General features: G+C 37.5%; 2 protein-coding genes across 2 annotated transcripts; both read left to right on the top strand.

The window, feature by feature from the left end:
- Positions 1–126: 126 nt before the first annotated feature.
- Positions 127–1,054, top strand: LOC128957206 (uncharacterized). Its single transcript, XM_054302937.1, has 4 exons — positions 127–220; positions 299–423; positions 486–643; positions 734–1,054. Exons 1-4 carry the CDS (start codon positions 172–174, stop codon positions 984–986), a joined length of 585 nt encoding a protein of 194 aa, XP_054158912.1. The 5' UTR covers positions 127–171; the 3' UTR covers positions 987–1,054.
- Positions 1,055–2,374: 1,320 nt separating this feature from the next.
- Positions 2,375–3,325, top strand: LOC128957212 (chromatin-remodeling ATPase INO80-like). The gene is made up of 3 exons (XM_054302943.1): positions 2,375–2,616; positions 2,706–2,831; positions 2,915–3,325. The coding sequence occupies exons 1-3, from the start codon at positions 2,389–2,391 to the stop codon at positions 3,323–3,325; spliced, it is 765 nt and encodes a 254-aa protein (XP_054158918.1). The 5' UTR covers positions 2,375–2,388.
- Positions 3,326–19,157: the final 15,832 nt, after the last annotated feature.

Below are 19,157 nucleotides of genomic sequence, written 5' to 3'. Positions count from 1 at the left end.
AAAATATCATCTCATTTCTTAATATTAAAAGTAAAATTGCTTAGAGTAATTTAATTTATTTTCTAATATATTTATGAAATTAAAAAAGTATAAAAAGAAACATTAAATAAAATTAATTTTAGTTTTAAATCAGTAAAATTTGAATTATAATTTTATTATTTTTAATTTATAATGTTGTTCAATAATTTAATAATATTTTATTTATTATTAATTTCATATCGTAAGTAACAATTATTAATATATTGTTTTGTAACATTAGTTTTAAATATATGTAAATTATATAAATTTGTTTTAATAGCAAAAAGATATTCTTCAGATGAAGCTAAAGACATCACAACTGATGAATTTGAAAATACCTGTGTGAATCAAATCAACATTTATCGAGAACTACATAATGCTAAACCTTTAACTTTAAACAGAGAAGTAGTCATAATTTTAAACAACTTAAATTAAAATTTATAATTTTATTTCTGAAATATATTTAGCTGGAAGAATATGCTAAAAATAGATGCCTCAAACTCTCGGATATTAAATATTACAATGAAAGTTTTGTTGCTTTGGATAACGATATAGGAGAACTAAGATTTGTGAATAAATGGGCTGAAACCAAGGACTACACATGTCGTAGAGTTGTTAACGAATGGTTAGTTATTAGTTTAAACAAATAATTTATAAACAAAATAAATTTTTAAAAAATCAAATTTAATAAATATATATTTCAAATAATAAATAGGTACAAACTTAATCGCTTTTTTAACTATACGTCTTCAACACCGCTTGCTCCGTTTAAAACAAAGAATAAATACACATTTAATGGTTTGCAATCATTTGCACAATTGGTATGGAAAAAAACAACTAGTATTGGCTGTGCTAAATGCACTATACATATATCTGTAACTCGCTATGATGCCACAACTTATGTATGCGAATTTAAACCCAGAGGTAATATTGCCGGAGAGTATGGTTATGTTGGAAGACCCCATTAATTTAACTGATTATTTTTTATATTATTTTCAACTGTTTTTTTTTTATTAATTATTAATAAAATAATTTAATTGTTATTAAATAAAAAATTACTGAAAAAATTTGACAATTCTAAATCTCTTCAATTTACTACAAAAAATACCTTTATTTTTGTTATTAATTTGTTAAATAAAAAACAAAAAATACAGTATCATAAGTACTTTTATAAAATATATTTATAATTTTATCCAAAATGATACAATTATATAAATGATTTAATTATTGTAATAATTAGCATTTTTTCTTTTTTATCAAATTTTATAAATTATAATATATTATTAACAATCGCATGGTTCACATTCTTTGGTAAATTTTTTGTATCGGTTCCCAATCTTTTCCATTTCAATTTTACAATATGTGATCTATAATTGAAAATTAAAAGATTATTTAATAATAATATAAATTATTATAAAAAACAATACATTAATTATTCACATTAATAAAAGCATATGTTTAGTATTGCGCAATAAATAAAATTAAAATATTTAAACAAGGTTGTATTTAAGAAATTTTGAGCCATTTATGAAAATTGACTCGTTTTTACATTGATTAGTCTACACTAAATTGACCATGGTCAGCACCTAAATGATATTAATTTTTAGCTTTTTACACTTTATAAACAGCAAAATGCAGTTACTATTATGAGTCTTCTCACGGTTTACTTAATTTTATAATTATTTAAATGTAATTTTTGTCTATTGATAACTAAGTTATTATTATATGAATTATACATTACTTGTTGGCATTTGTTGTCATAAAACTTAAGATATTGTGATTCAGATTCATTTGGTTGACATTCTCTAACATATCTAATAAAATAATAAAATCCACAGACAGTACCCACATATCGACTTTTATGTATAAATGTTTTCTCCAAATCTATTTCGCCTTTTCTATCATTATATAGTAATAACTCATTATATGCTTGTATTAGCTCAGGTGTCCAATTGGATATTAATTTGTATGTTAAACCAGATCTAAAATATCCTCCATTAGTAAACATTGGTATCATTATGACTGATAGCGACAATATTAATATTATCGGTTCAAACAATTTTACTTTTAAACACATAATTAATTATTACATATAAATATATTTAAACAAAAAAGTATTATTTAAATTGTTTAAAAATCAATTAATAAATGGCGAAAAATTAATTTCCTTTCTTTACAAAAAAATCTGTATTTTTCTTAAATACTATAATTATATATTTTTATCATTATATACAGTAGTTTTTTAATTATTTTTTATTAGGAAATAAAATATGTTAATTTAGTATTAAAACATTTAAGTAAACATTTTAATTAATTTTAATAAATTATTAGTAAAACTAATATTTTTTATAAAAATCACAAATACATCGTATGGTTATCAGTGTCGACACATTCAAACCAGATTTGCTTAAACCAACCGAAATGGTCTCATTGTTGCTCAACGATGAAGATCTTGAACGACGTTTTTGCCAACAACTCGAAGAACGACGGCTACAAATAAAAGAAAGCACTGCAACCACAACAACAGCAACAACACCTGTCAAACAACAAACCAAACGTAAACTAAAAGCCAAACAATCGTCGCCACAATCAGCAAAAGTATTGGCAAATTGACTAACACTTTGTCTTGAATTTTATTTAACTAAAAGTTATAAATATTAAGTGAAATTTATTTATTTATTTATTAGAAAAAATGTTCGAAACGTTTTAATCCGGAAAATAATGAAATTTTTAAAGATATATCCCATTATTCTGTGGATGATATTGAGTCATATAATGACAACGAATCTGAATCTAACAGTCCTTATAGCGAAGTTAGTCATTGAATCAATTGATTAAAATAAAATTCATTATTAAGTTATCGTAAAATTAATTTTTAATTCAATTTTTTTTATAGCAAATGCTTAGCATTACAACTGAAGGCGACTGTAATAATGATGAGTTGTATGTCGACGACCACAACAGTCTCTCATCAATGTCTAGCCCTATGTCCGGTTCGAGTGGCAGAAAAAAGTGTGGCGGAAGAGGTAGAGGTAGACCTCGAGGTTCAAAGACAAGGGCGACAGTAACCACCAGATCTTCATTAACATCGGCAGCATTGGCAGCGGCCGAGTTGGCCGGCGCTCAAGCAGGCAAATCGGCTGCTTTAGCCGTCTATCCGTTTCTGAGTAGTTCACACCAGAGTAGTGGTGGTAATACACAAAATAATAATAATAATAATAACAGTATTGTCGCTAATTTAAATCAACGAAGAAATAGAGGCGCCAGAAGTGGTCGATCTAAGAATTGGACAACAATTGATAATTAATGTAAATTTTTAATGTATTAATTTAATTAGTAATTAAATTGTTATTTGATTTGTTTGTTGAAATAAATATTAATCATTAAAATAATAATTTCTATTAATTTTACTTAAATAATAATAATAATTGTAAATAAATTTTATTTTTAAATAATAAATTTGTATAAAATTTTATTAATAGAAAATCTTAACAAAATATATGCAATTTTTAATATCATATACAAAACATTTTTAAAATTCGTAATCTCTAAAAAAAAATTAAAAAATACATTTTTTGTCAGATCATTGACTTGATGTCCGACCACTTATAAACAACTGTATAAACAAACTTCTAAATTACTTCAATTTATTACAAAAATATCTATATTTTTATTATTAATACACTATCATAACTAATTTTTAAAAATATATTTATAATTTTATTGAAAATTATTGTTTTAATTATTGTAATAATTTGCATGTTTCTTATTATCAAATTATTATAAATTATAAAATATTATTAACAATCGCATGGTTCACATTCTTTGGTAAATGTTTTGTATCGGTTCCCAATCTTTTTCATTTCAATTTTACAATATGTGATCTATAATTGAAAATTAAAAGATTTTTAAATAATAATATAAATTATTATAAAAAAAAACAATACATTAATTATTCACATTAATAAAAGTATCGGTTACGTATTGAGCAATAAATAAAATTACAGTATATAACAAGCATTAAGTTTGAGTGAAAATTTTGACGTCATAGAGTATTGTTTGAATTCAAAATAATGTAATATATATATACAGGGGTCCTCAAAACTTTTTCTCCAAAATTAGATAAATTTAATATAAATACATATATTTTATTTTTACGTAAAAATTTTATATAAATAAATAAATAATCTTAAAAAAAAAATCTGGAAAAAATTAATTAAAAAAATTAATTAATTTTGTTAATTATGTATTTTATTTATGATATATCATTGCTATTTTATTAACACGATTAATAATTAAAATATTTTATTTTATTTTATAACATTTAATTAAACATTTTTATTTATTTATATAAAACTTTTACATTAAATAAAATATATGTATTTATATTAAATTTATCTAATTTTGGAGAAAAAGTTTTGAGGACCCCAGTATATATATATATTATTATTTTAAATTCAAACAATACTCTATGACATCAAAATTTTCACTCAAACTTAATGCTTGGTATATAAACAAAGTTGTATTTAAGAAATTTTTGAGCCATTTATGAAAATTGACTCGTTTTTACATTGATTAGTTTACACTAAATTGACCATGGTCAGCACCTAAATGATATTAATTTTTAGTTTTGTTTCACTTCATAAACAGCTACATGCAGTTACTATTATTAGTTTACTTAATTTAATAATAATTGAAAATTATTTATTAAAAATTATTTTAAAAAGTAATTATTGTTAGAAAACTCAAAAGTTCTATTGATAACTAAGTTATTATTAAATGAATTATACATTACTTGATGGCATTTGTTGTCATAAAAATTAAGATATTGTGATTCAGTTTCATTTGGTTGACATTGTCTGACATATCTAATAAAATATGAAAATGCATAGACAGTACCCACATATCGACTTTTATGTATAAATGTTTTCTCCAAATCTATTTCGCCTTTTCTATCATTATATAGTAATACCTCCTCATATGCTTGTCTTAGCTCAGGTGTCCAATTGGAGAAATCATATGTTAAACCAGATTTAAAATCTCCTCCATTAGTTAACATTGGTATCATTATGACTGATAGCGATAATATTAATATTATCGGTTCAAACAATTTTACTTTTAAACACATAATTAATTATTACATATAAATATATTTAAACAAATCCAAAGTATTATTTAAATTGTTTAAAAATCAATTAATAAATGGAGAAAAATTAATTTCCTTTCTTTACAAAAAAAACTGTATTTTTCTTAAATACTATAATTATATATTTTTATCATTATATACAGTAGTTTTTTAATTATTTTTTATTAGGAAATAAAATATGTTAATTTAGTAATCAAACATTTAAGTAAACATTTTAATTAATTTTAATAAATTATTAGTAAAACTGATTTTTTATAAAAATTTTGAAAATTATTTACTAATTATTTTTAGAAAAATTACAATCAAATACAAGTAAAAATAAATTATTAAATTAACTGTAGTCTAACTTTGATAACAATTTGTTTTAACTTTTTTAATAGCTGTCTATTGTTAGACTGACTTATTTTTATTAAATATTTGTTTATTTAATTAAGATATTCTATAATAGTAATATTTAAAATATAAATTTCTAATTAGTCAATTAGTCAATTAAATTAGCGGGGATATCCAACATTATAATAATACTCTCCGGGAATATTACCGCGAGGTTTAAACTCGCATACATAAGTCGTTGAGCTAGCGGGCTATAATACACGCTCGCGCTATAATACACGCTCGCGCTATAATACACGCTCGCGCTATAATACACGCTCGCGCTATAATACACGCTCGCGCTATAATACACGCTCGCGCTATAATACACGCTCGCGCTATAATACACGCTCGCGCTATAATACACGCTCGCGCTATAATACACGCTCGCGCTATAATACACGCTCGCGCTATAATACACGCTCGCGCTATAATACACGCTCGCGCTATAATACACGCTCGCGCTATAATACACGCTCGCGCTATAATACACGCTCGCGCTATAATACACGCTCGCGCTATAATACACTACCGCGCTATAATACACGCTCGCGCTATAATACACTACCGCGCTATAATACACGCTCGCGCTATAATACACGCTCGCGCTATAATACACGCTCGCGCTATAATACACGCTCGCGCTATAATACACGCTCGCGCTATAATACACGCTCGCGCTATAATACACGCTCGCGCTATAATACACGCTCGCGCTATAATACACGCTCGCGCTATAATACACGCTCGCGCTATAATACACGCTCGCGCTATAATACACGCTCGCGCTATAATACACCACGCTCGCGCTATAATACACCACGCTCGCGCTATAATACACGCTCGCGCTATAATACACGCTCGCGCTATAATACACGCTCGCGCTATAATACACGCTCGCGCTATAATACACGCTCGCGCTATAATACACGCTCGCGCTATAATACACGCTCGCGCTATAATACACCACGCTCGCGCTATAATACACGCTCGCGCTATAATACACGCTCGCGCTATAATACACGCTCGCGCTATAATACACGCTCGCGCTATAATACACGCTCGCGCTATAATACACGCTCGCGCTATAATACACGCTCGCGCTATAATACACGCTCGCGCTATAATACACGCTCGCGCTATAATACACGCTCGCGCTATAATACACGCTCGCGCTATAATACACGCTCGCGCTATAATACACGCTCGCGCTATAATACACCACGCTCGCGCTATAATACACGCTCGCGCTATAATACACGCTCGCGCTATAATACACGCTCGCGCTATAATACACCACGCTCGCGCTATAATACACCACGCTCGCGCTATAATACACCACGCTCGCGCTATAATACACCACGCTCGCGCTATAATACACGCTCGCGCTATAATACACGCTCGCGCTATAATACACGCTCGCGCTCACGCTCGCGCTATAATACACGCTCGCGCTATAATACACGCTCGCGCTATAATACACCACGCTCGCGCTATAATACACCGCGCTATAATACACGCTATATAATACACCACGCTCGCGCTATAATACACGCTCGCGCTATAATACACGCTCGCGCTATAATATAATACACGCTCGCGCTATAATACACGCTCGCGCTATAATACACGCTCGCGCTATAATACACGCTCGCGCTATAATACACGCTCGCGCTATAATACACGCTCGCGCTATAATACACGCTCGCGCTATAATACACGCTCGCGCTATAATACACCCCGCTCGCGCTATAATACACGCTCGCGCTATAATACACGCTCGCGCTATAATACACGCTCGCGCTATAATACACGCTCGCGCTATAATACACGCTCGCGCTATAATACACGCTCGCGCTATAATACACGCTCGCGCTATAATACACGCTCGCGCTATAATACACGCTCGCGCTATAATACACGCTCGCGCTATAATACACGCTCGCGCTATAATACACGCTCGCGCTATAATACACGCTCGCGCTATAATACACGCTCGCGCTATAATACACGCTCGCGCTATAATACACGCTCGCGCTATAATACACGCTCGCGCTATAATACACCTCGCGCTATAATACACGCTCGCGCTATAATACACGCTCGCGCTATAATACACGCTCGCGCTATAATACACGCTCGCGCTATAATACACGCTCGCGCTATAATACACGCTCGCGCTATAATACACGCTCGCGCTATAATACACGCTCGCGCTATAATACACGCTCGCGCTATAATACACGCTCGCGCTATAATACACGCTCGCGCTATAATACACGCTCGCGCTATAATACACGCTCGCGCTATAATACACGCTCGCGCTATAATACACGCTCGCGCTATAATACACGCTCGCTATAATACACGCTCGCGCTATAATACACGCTCGCGCTATAATACACGCTCGCGCTATAATACACGCTCGCGCTATAATACACGCTCGCGCTATAATACACGCTCGCGCTATAATACACCACGCTCGCGCTATAATACACGCTCGCGCTATAATACACGCTCGCGCTATAATACACGCTCGCGCTATAATACACGCTCGCGCTATAATACACGCTCGCGCTATAATACACGCTCGCGCTATAATACACCTCGCGCTATAATACACGCTCGCGCTATAATACACGCTCGCGCTATAATACACCACGCTCGCGCTATAATACACGCTCGCGCTATAATACACGCTCGCGCTATAATACACGCTCGCGCTATAATACACGCTCGCGCTATAATACACGCTCGCGCTATAATACACGCTCGCGCTATAATACACGCTCGCGCTATAATACACGCTCGCGCTATAATACACGCTCGCGCTATAATACACGCTCGCGCTATAATACACGCTCGCGCTATAATACACGCTCGCGCTATAATACACGCTCGCGCTATAATACACGCTCGCGCTATAATACACGCTCGCGCTATAATACACGCTCGCGCTATAATACACGCTCGCGCTATAATACACGCTCGCGCTATAATACACGCTCGCGCTATAATACACGCTCGCGCTATAATACACGCTCGCGCTATAATACACGCTCGCGCTATAATACACGCTCGCGCTATAATACACGCTCGCGCTATAATACACGCTCGCGCTATAATACACGCTCGCGCTATAATACACCACGCTCGCGCTATAATACACGCTCGCGCTATAATACACGCTCGCGCTATAATACACGCTCGCGCTATAATACACGCTCGCGCTATAATACACGCTCGCGCTATAATACACCATAATACACGCTCGCGCTATAATACACGCTCGCGCTATAATACACGCTCGCGCTATAATACACGCTCGCGCTATAATACACGCTCGCGCTATAATACACGCTCGCGCTATAATACACCACGCTCGCGCTATAATACACGCTCGCGCTATAATACACGCTCGCGCTATAATACACCACGCTCGCGCTATAATACACGCTCGCGCTATAATACACGCTCGCGCTATAATACACGCTCGCGCTATAATACACGCTCGCGCTATAATACACGCTCGCGCTATAATACACGCTCGCGCTATAATACACGCTCGCGCTATAATACACGCTCGCGCTATAATACACGCTCGCGCTATAATACACGCTCGCGCTATAATACACGCTCGCGCTATAATACACGCTCGCGCTATAATACACCACGCTCGCGCTATAATACACCACGCTCGCGCTATAATACACGCTCGCGCTATAATACACGCTCGCGCTATAATACACGCTCGCGCTATAATACACCACGCTCGCGCTATAATACACCTCGCGCTATAATACACGCTCGCGCTATAATACACGCTCGCGCTATAATACACGCTCGCGCTATAATACACGCTCGCGCTATAATACACGCTCGCGCTATAATACACGCTCGCGCTATAATACACGCTCGCGCTATAATACACGCTCGCGCTATAATACACCACGCTCGCGCTATAATACACGCTCGCGCTATAATACACCACGCTCGCGCTATAATACACGCTCGCGCTATAATACACGCTCGCGCTATAATACACGCTCGCGCTATAATACACGCTCGCGCTATAATACACGCTCGCGCTATAATACACGCTCGCGCTATAATACACCACGCTCGCGCTATAATACACGCTCGCGCTATAATACGCTCGCGCTATAATACACGCTCGCGCTATAATACACGCTCGCGCTATAATACACCACGCTCGCGCTATAATACACGCTCGCGCTATAATACACGCTCGCGCTATAATACACGCTCGCGCTATAATACACGCTCGCGCTATAATACACCACGCTCGCGCTATAATACACGCTCGCGCTATAATACACGCTCGCGCTATAATACACGCTCGCGCTATAATACACGCTCGCGCTATAATACACCACGCTCGCGCTATAATACACGCTCGCGCTATAATACACGCTCGCGCTATAATACACCACGCTCGCGCTATAATACACCACGCTCGCGCTATAATACACGCTCGCGCTATAATACACGCTCGCGCTATAATACACCACGCTCGCACTATAATACACGCTCGCGCTATAATACACGCTCGCGCTATAATACACGCTCGCGCTATAATACACGCTCGCGCTATAATACACGCTCGCGCTATAATACATCACGCTCGCGCTATAATACACGCTCGTGCTATAATACACGCTCGCGCTATAATACACGCTCGCGCTATAATACACGCTCGCGCTATAATACACCACGCTCGCGCTATAATACACCACGCTCGCGCTATAATACACGCTCGCGCTATAATACACCACGCTCGCGCTATAATACACCACGCTCGCGCTATAATACACGCTCGCGCTATAATACACCACGCTCGCGCTATAATACACGCTCGCGCTATAATACACGCTCGCGCTATAATACACGCTCGCGCTATAATACACCACGCTCGCGCTATAATACACGCTCGCGCTATAATACACGCTCGCGCTATAATACACGCTCGCGCTATAATACACGCTCGCGCTATAATACACCACGCTCGCGCTATAATACACCACGCTCGCGCTATAATACACCACGCTCGCGCTATAATACACCACGCTCGCGCTATAATACACCACGCTCGCGCTATAATACACCACGCTCGCGCTATAATACACCACGCTCGCGCTATAATACACCACGCTCGCGCTATAATACACCACGCTCGCGCTATAATACACCACGCTCGCGCTATAATACACGCTCGCGCTATAATACACCACGCTCGCGCTATAATACACGCTCGCGCTATAATACACGCTCGCGCTATAATACACGCTCGCGCTATAATACACGCTCGCGCTATAATACACGCTCGTGCTATAATACACCACGCTCGCGCTATAATACACCACGCTCGCGCTATAATACACGCTCGCGCTATAATACACGCTCGCGCTATAATACACCACGCTCGCGCTATAATACACGCTCGCGCTATAATACACGCTCGCGCTATAATACACGCTCGCGCTATAATACACGCTCGCGCTATAATACACCACGCTCGCGCTATAATACACGCTCGCGCTATAATACACGCTCGCGCTATAATACACGCTCGCGCTATAATACACGCTCGCGCTATAATACACCACGCTCGCGCTATAATACACGCTCGCGCTATAATACACGCTCGCGCTATAATACACCACGCTCGCGCTATAATACACCACGCTCGCGCTATAATACACGCTCGCGCTATAATACACGCTCGCGCTATAATACACCACGCTCGCACTATAATACACGCTCGCGCTATAATACACGCTCGCGCTATAATACACGCTCGCGCTATAATACATCACGCTCGCGCTATAATACACGCTCGTGCTATAATACACGCTCGCGCTATAATACACGCTCGCGCTATAATACACGCTCGCGCTATAATACACCACGCTCGCGCTATAATACACCACGCTCGCGCTATAATACACGCTCGCGCTATAATACACCACGCTCGCGCTATAATACACCACGCTCGCGCTATAATACACGCTCGCGCTATAATACACCACGCTCGCGCTATAATACACGCTCGCGCTATAATACACGCTCGCGCTATAATACACGCTCGCGCTATAATACACCACGCTCGCGCTATAATACACGCTCGCGCTATAATACACGCTCGCGCTATAATACACGCTCGCGCTATAATACACGCTCGCGCTATAATACACCACGCTCGCGCTATAATACACCACGCTCGCGCTATAATACACCACGCTCGCGCTATAATACACCACGCTCGCGCTATAATACACCACGCTCGCGCTATAATACACCACGCTCGCGCTATAATACACCACGCTCGCGCTATAATACACCACGCTCGCGCTATAATACACCACGCTCGCGCTATAATACACGCTCGCGCTATAATACACGCTCGCGCTATAATACACCACGCTCGCGCTATAATACACCACGCTCGCGCTATAATACACCACGCTCGCGCTATAATACACCACGCTCGCGCTATAATACACGCTCGCGCTATAATACACCACGCTCGCGCTATAATACACCACGCTCGCGCTATAATACACCACGCTCGCGCTATAATACACCACGCTCGCGCTATAATACACCACGCTCGCGCTATAATACACCACGCTCGCGCTATAATACACCACGCTCGCGCTATAATACACCACGCTCGCGCTATAATACACCACGCTCGCGCTATAATACACGCTCGCGCTATAATACACGCTCGCGCTATAATACACGCTCGCGCTATAATACACGCTCGCGCTATAATACACCACGCTCGCGCTATAATACACCACGCTCGCGCTATAATACACGCTCGCGCTATAATACACGCTCGCGCTATAATACACGCTCGCGCTATAATACACGCTCGCGCTATAATACACCACGCTCGCGCTATAATACACGCTCGCGCTATAATACACGCTCGCGCTATAATACACGCTCGCGCTATAATACACGCTCGCGCTATAATACACCAAGCTCGCGCTATAATACACGCTCGCGCTATAATACACGCTCGCGCTATAATACACGCTCGCGCTATAATACACGCTCGCGCTATAATACACCACGCTCGCGCTATAATACACGCTCGCGCTATAATACACGCTCGCGCTATAATACACGCTCGCGCTATAATACACCACGCTCGCGCTATAATACACGCTCGCGCTATAATACACGCTCGCGCTATAATACACGCTCGCGCTATAATACACGCTCGCGCTATAATACACCACGCTCGCGCTATAATACACGCTCGCGCTATAATACACGCTCGCGCTATAATACACGCTCGCGCTATAATACACGCTCGCGCTATAATACACGCTCGCGCTATAATACACGCTCGCGCTATAATACACCACGCTCGCGCTATAATACACGCTCGCGCTATAATACACGCTCGCGCTATAATACACGCTCGCGCTATAATACACGCTCGCGCTATAATACACCACGCTCGCGCTATAATACACGCTCGCGCTATAATACACGCTCGCGCTATAATACACGCTCGCGCTATAATACACGCTCGCGCTATAATACACGCTCGCGCTATAATACAGGCATGTAAAGTATCAAATGATTCAAAAAAAAAATAAACCCAATTATAAGTATGTGAGGTATCAAATAATTGAGAATAAAAAACTCAACCCTACTATAAACATGTGATGTTTGAAACGATTTAGTATAAAAAAACCCAACTTTAAGCATGTGAGGTATCAAATGATTGATAATAAAAAACTCAACCCAACTATAAACATGTGAGATATGTAACGATTTAGTATAAAAATTTTTTAAAGTTTATTAAAGTTTTTTATTCTTAATCATTTGATACCTCACATGTCTATAGTTGGGTTTAGTTTTTTATTCTCAATCATTTGATACCTCACATGCTTATAGTTGGCTTTAGTTTTTTATTCTCAATCATTTGATACCTCACATGCTTATAGTTGGGTTTAGTTTTTTATACTAAATTTTCATACCTCACATGCTAATAGTTTGGTTTAGTTTTTTATTCTAAATCATTTGATACCTCACATGCCTATAGTTGGGTTTAGTTTTTTATTCTTAATCATTTGATACCTCACATGTCTATAGTTGGGTTTAGTTTTTTATACTAAATCGTTTCATACCTCACATGCTATAGTTTGGTTTAGTTTTTTATTCTAAATCATTTGATACCTCACATGCCTATAGTTGGGTTTAGTTTTTTATTCTTAATCATTTGATACCTCACATGTCTATAGTTGGGTTTAGTTTTTTATACTAAATCATTTGATACCTCACATGCTTATAGTTGGCTTTAGTTTTTTATTCTCAATCTATTGATACCTCACATGCTTAAAGTTGGGTTTTTTTTATACTAAATCGTTTCATACCTCACATGAYTATAGTTGGGTTTAGTTTTTTATACTAAATCGTTACATACCTCACATGTCTATAGTTGGGTTTAGTTTTTTTATACTAAATCGTTACATACCTCACATGCTTATAGTTGGGTTTAGTTTTTTATACTAAATCGTTACATACCTCTCATGTCTATAGTTGGGTTTAGTTTTTTATACTAAATCGTTACATATCWCACATGTTTATAGTTGGGTTGAGTTTTTTATTCTCAATCATTTGATACTTCACATGCTTATAGTTGGGTTTAGTTTTTTATTTTGAATCATTTGATACTTTACATGCCTATAGTTGGGTTTAGTTTTTTATACTGAATAGTTTCATATCTCACAAGCATATAGTTGGGTTTAGTTTTTTATACTAAATCGTTTCATACCTCACATGCTTATAGTTGGGTTTAGTTTTTTATTCTTAATCATTTGATACCTCACATGTCTATAGTTGGGTTTAGTTTTTTATTCTTAATCATTTGATACCTCACACGCTTATAGTTGGGTTTAGTTTTTTATACTAAATCGTTTCATACCTCACATGCTTATAGTTGGGTTTAGTTTTTTATTCTCAATCATTTGATACCTCKCAWGCTTATAGTTGGGTTTAGTTTTTTATTTTGAATCATTTGATACCTCACATGTCTATAGTTGGGTTTAGTTTTTTATACTAAATCGTTTCAAAYCTCACATRCTAATAGTTTGGTTTAGTTTTTTATTCTAAATCATTTGATACCTCACATGCCTATAGTTGGGTTTAGTTTTTTATTCTTAATCATTTGATACCTCACATGTCTATAGTTGGGTTTAGTTTTTTATACTAAATCATTTGATACCTCACATGCTTATAGTTGGCTTTAGTTTTTTATTCTCAATCTATTGATACCTCACATGCTTAAAGTTGGGTTTTTTTTATACTAAATCGTTTCATACCTCACAGGATTATAGTTAGGTTTAGTTTTTTATACTAAATCGTTACATACCTCACATGTCTATAGTTGGGTTTAGTTTTTTTATACTAAATCGTTACATACCTCACATGTCTATAGTTGGGTTAGGTTAGGTTAGGTTAGGTTAGGTTAGGTTAGGTTAGGTTAGGTTAGGTTAGGTTAGGTTAGGTTAGGTTAGGTTAGGTTAGGTTAGGTTAGGTTAGGTTAGGTTAGGTTAGGTTAGGTTAGGTTAGGTTAGGTTAGGTTAGGTTAGGTTAGGTTAGGTTAGGTTAGGTTAGGTTAGGTTAGGTTAGGTTAGGTTAGGTTAGGTTAGGTTAGGTTAGGTTAGGTTAGGTTAGGTTAGGTTAGGTTAGGTTAGGTTAGGTTAGGTTAGGTTAGGTTAGGTTAGGTTAGGTTAGGTTAGGTTAGGTTAGGTTAGGTTAGGTTAGGTTAGGTTAGGTTAGGTTAGGTTAGGTTAGGTTAGGTTAGGTTAGGTTAGGTTAGGTTAGGTTAGGTTAGGTTAGGTTAGGTTAGGTTAGGTTAGGTTAGGTTAGGTTAGGTTAGGTTAGGTTAGGTTAGGTTAGGTTAGGTTAGGTTAGGTTAGGTTAGGTTAGGTTAGGTTAGGTTAGGTTAGGTTAGGTTAGGTTAGGTTAGGTTAGGTTAGGTTAGGTTAGGTTAGGTTAGGTTAGGTTAGGTTAGGTTAGGTTAGGTTAGGTTAGGTTAGGTTAGGTTAGGTTAGGTTAGGTTAGGTTAGGTTAGGTTAGGTTAGGTTAGGTTAGGTTAGGTTAGGTTAGGTTAGGTTAGGTTAGGTTAGGTTAGGTTAGGTTAGGTTAGGTTAGGTTAGGTTAGGTTAGGTTAGGTTAGGTTAGGTTAGGTTAGGTTAGGTTAGGTTAGGTTAGGTTAGGTTAGGTTAGGTTAGGTTAGGTTAGGTTAGGTTAGGTTAGGTTAGGTTAGGTTAGGTTAGGTTAGGTTAGGTTAGGTTAGGTTAGGTTAGGTTAGGTTAGGTTAGGTTAGGTTAGGTTAGGTTAGGTTAGGTTAGGTTAGGTTAGGTTAGGTTAGGTTAGGTTAGGTTAGGTTAGGTTAGGTTAGGTTAGGTTAGGTTAGGTTAGGTTAGGTTAGGTTAGGTTAGGTTAGGTTAGGTTAGGTTAGGTTAGGTTAGGTTAGGTTAGGTTAGGTTAGGTTAGGTTAGGTTAGGTTAGGTTAGGTTAGGTTAGGTTAGGTTAGGTTAGGTTAGGTTAGGTTAGGTTAGGTTAGGTTAGGTTAGGTTAGGTTAGGTTAGGTTAGGTTAGGTTAGGTTAGGTTAGGTTAGGTTAGGTTAGGTTAGGTTAGGTTAGGTTAGGTTAGGTTAGGTTAGGTTAGGTTAGGTTAGGTTAGGTTAGGTTAGGTTAGGTTAGGTTAGGTTAGGTTAGGTTAGGTTAGGTTAGGTTAGGTTAGGTTAGGTTAGGTTAGGTTAGGTTAGGTTAGGTTAGGTTAGGTTAGGTTAGGTTAGGTTAGGTTAGGTTAGGTTAGGTTAGGTTAGGTTAGGTTAGGTTAGGTTAGGTTAGGTTAGGTTAGGTTAGGTTAGGTTAGGTTAGGTTAGGTTAGGTTAGGTTAGGTTAGGTTAGGTTAGGTTAGGTTAGGTTAGGTTAGGTTAGGTTAGGTTAGGTTAGGTTAGGTTAGGTTAGGTTAGGTTAGGTTAGGTTAGGTTAGGTTAGGTTAGGTTAGGTTAGGTTAGGTTAGGTTAGGTTAGGTTAGGTTAGGTTAGGTTAGGTTAGGTTAGGTTAGGTTAGGTTAGGTTAGGTTAGGTTAGGTTAGGTTAGGTTAGGTTAGGTTAGGTTAGGTTAGGTTAGGTTAGGTTAGGTTAGGTTAGGTTAGGTTAGGTTAGGTTAGGTTAGGTTAGGTTAGGTTAGGTTAGGTTAGGTTAGGTTAGGTTAGGTTAGGTTAGGTTAGGTTAGGTTAGGTTAGGTTAGGTTAGGTTAGGTTAGGTTAGGTTAGGTTAGGTTAGGTTAGGTTAGGTTAGGTTAGGTTAGGTTAGGTTAGGTTAGGTTAGGTTAGGTTAGGTTAGGTTAGGTTAGGTTAGGTTAGGTTAGGTTAGGTTAGGTTAGGTTAGGTTAGGTTAGGTTAGGTTAGGTTAGGTTAGGTTAGGTTAGGTTAGGTTAGGTTAGGTTAGGTTAGGTTAGGTTAGGTTAGGTTAGGTTAGGTTAGGTTAGGTTAGGTTAGGTTAGGTTAGGTTAGGTTAGGTTAGGTTAGGTTAGGTTAGGTTAGGTTAGGTTAGGTTAGGTTAGGTTAGGTTAGGTTAGGTTAGGTTAGGTTAGGTTAGGTTAGGTTAGGTTAGGTTAGGTTAGGTTAGGTTAGGTTAGGTTAGGTTAGGTTAGGTTAGGTTAGGTTAGGTTAGGTTAGGTTAGGTTAGGTTAGGTTAGGTTAGGTTAGGTTAGGTTAGGTTAGGTTAGGTTAGGTTAGGTTAGGTTAGGTTAGGTTAGGTTAGGTTAGGTTAGGTTAGGTTAGGTTAGGTTAGGTTAGGTTAGGTTAGGTTAGGTTAGGTTAGGTTAGGTTAGGTTAGGTTAGGTTAGGTTAGGTTAGGTTAGGTTAGGTTAGGTTAGGTTAGGTTAGGTTAGGTTAGGTTAGGTTAGGTTAGGTTAGGTTAGGTTAGGTTAGGTTAGGTTAGGTTAGGTTAGGTTAGGTTAGGTTAGGTTAGGTTAGGTTAGGTTAGGTTAGGTTAGGTTAGGTTAGGTTAGGTTAGGTTAGGTTAGGTTAGGTTAGGTTAGGTTAGGTTAGGTTAGGTTAGGTTAGGTTAGGTTAGGTTAGGTTAGGTTAGGTTAGGTTAGGTTAGGTTAGGTTAGGTTAGGTTAGGTTAGGTTAGGTTAGGTTAGGTTAGGTTAGGTTAGGTTAGGTTAGGTTAGGTTAGGTTAGGTTAGGTTAGGTTAGGTTAGGTTAGGTTAGGTTAGGTTAGGTTAGGTTAGGTTAGGTTAGGTTAGGTTAGGTTAGGTTAGGTTAGGTTAGGTTAGGTTAGGTTAGGTTAGGTTAGGTTAGGTTAGGTTAGGTTAGGTTAGGTTAGGTTAGGTTAGGTTAGGTTAGGTTAGGTTAGGTTAGGTTAGGTTAGGTTAGGTTAGGTTAGGTTAGGTTAGGTTAGGTTAGGTTAGGTTAGGTTAGGTTAGGTTAGGTTAGGTTAGGTTAGGTTAGGTTAGGTTAGGTTAGGTTAGGTTAGGTTAGGTTAGGTTAGGTTAGGTTAGGTTAGGTTAGGTTAGGTTAGGTTAGGTTAGGTTAGGTTAGGTTAGGTTAGGTTAGGTTAGGTTAGGTTAGGTTAGGTTAGGTTAGGTTAGGTTAGGTTAGGTTAGGTTAGGTTAGGTTAGGTTAGGTTAGGTTAGGTTAGGTTAGGTTAGGTTAGGTTAGGTTAGGTTAGGTTAGGTTAGGTTAGGTTAGGTTAGGTTAGGTTAGGTTAGGTTAGGTTAGGTTAGGTTAGGTTAGGTTAGGTTAGGTTAGGTTAGGTTAGGTTAGGTTAGGTTAGGTTAGGTTAGGTTAGGTTAGGTTAGGTTAGGTTAGGTTAGGTTAGGTTAGGTTAGGTTAGGTTAGGTTAGGTTAGGTTAGGTTAGGTTAGGTTAGGTTAGGTTAGGTTAGGTTAGGTTAGGTTAGGTTAGGTTAGGTTAGGTTAGGTTAGGTTAGGTTAGGTTAGGTTAGGTTAGGTTAGGTTAGGTTAGGTTAGGTTAGGTTAGGTTAGGTTAGGTTAGGTTAGGTTAGGTTAGGTTAGGTTAGGTTAGGTTAGGTTAGGTTAGGTTAGGTTAGGTTAGGTTAGGTTAGGTTAGGTTAGGTTAGGTTAGGTTAGGTTAGGTTAGGTTAGGTTAGGTTAGGTTAGGTTAGGTTAGGTTAGGTTAGGTTAGGTTAGGTTAGGTTAGGTTAGGTTAGGTTAGGTTAGGTTAGGTTAGGTTAGGTTAGGTTAGGTTAGGTTAGGTTAGGTTAGGTTAGGTTAGGTTAGGTTAGGTTAGGTTAGGTTAGGTTAGGTTAGGTTAGGTTAGGTTAGGTTAGGTTAGGTTAGGTTAGGTTAGGTTAGGTTAGGTTAGGTTAGGTTAGGTTAGGTTAGGTTAGGTTAGGTTAGGTTAGGTTAGGTTAGGTTAGGTTAGGTTAGGTTAGGTTAGGTTAGGTTAGGTTAGGTTAGGTTAGGTTAGGTTAGGTTAGGTTAGGTTAGGTTAGGTTAGGTTAGGTTAGGTTAGGTTAGGTTAGGTTAGGTTAGGTTAGGTTAGGTTAGGTTAGGTTAGGTTAGGTTAGGTTGGGTTAGGTTAGGTT

The sequence above is a fragment of the Oppia nitens genome, unplaced genomic scaffold (assembly GCF_028296485.1).
Source record: "Oppia nitens isolate AA-2021 unplaced genomic scaffold, nextdenovo-longstitch-racon4-pilon3 scaffold38_pilon_pilon_pilon, whole genome shotgun sequence".
NCBI lineage: Eukaryota > Metazoa > Arthropoda > Arachnida > Sarcoptiformes > Oppiidae > Oppia > Oppia nitens.
This window is presented reverse-complemented; position numbering and strand designations above follow the sequence as displayed.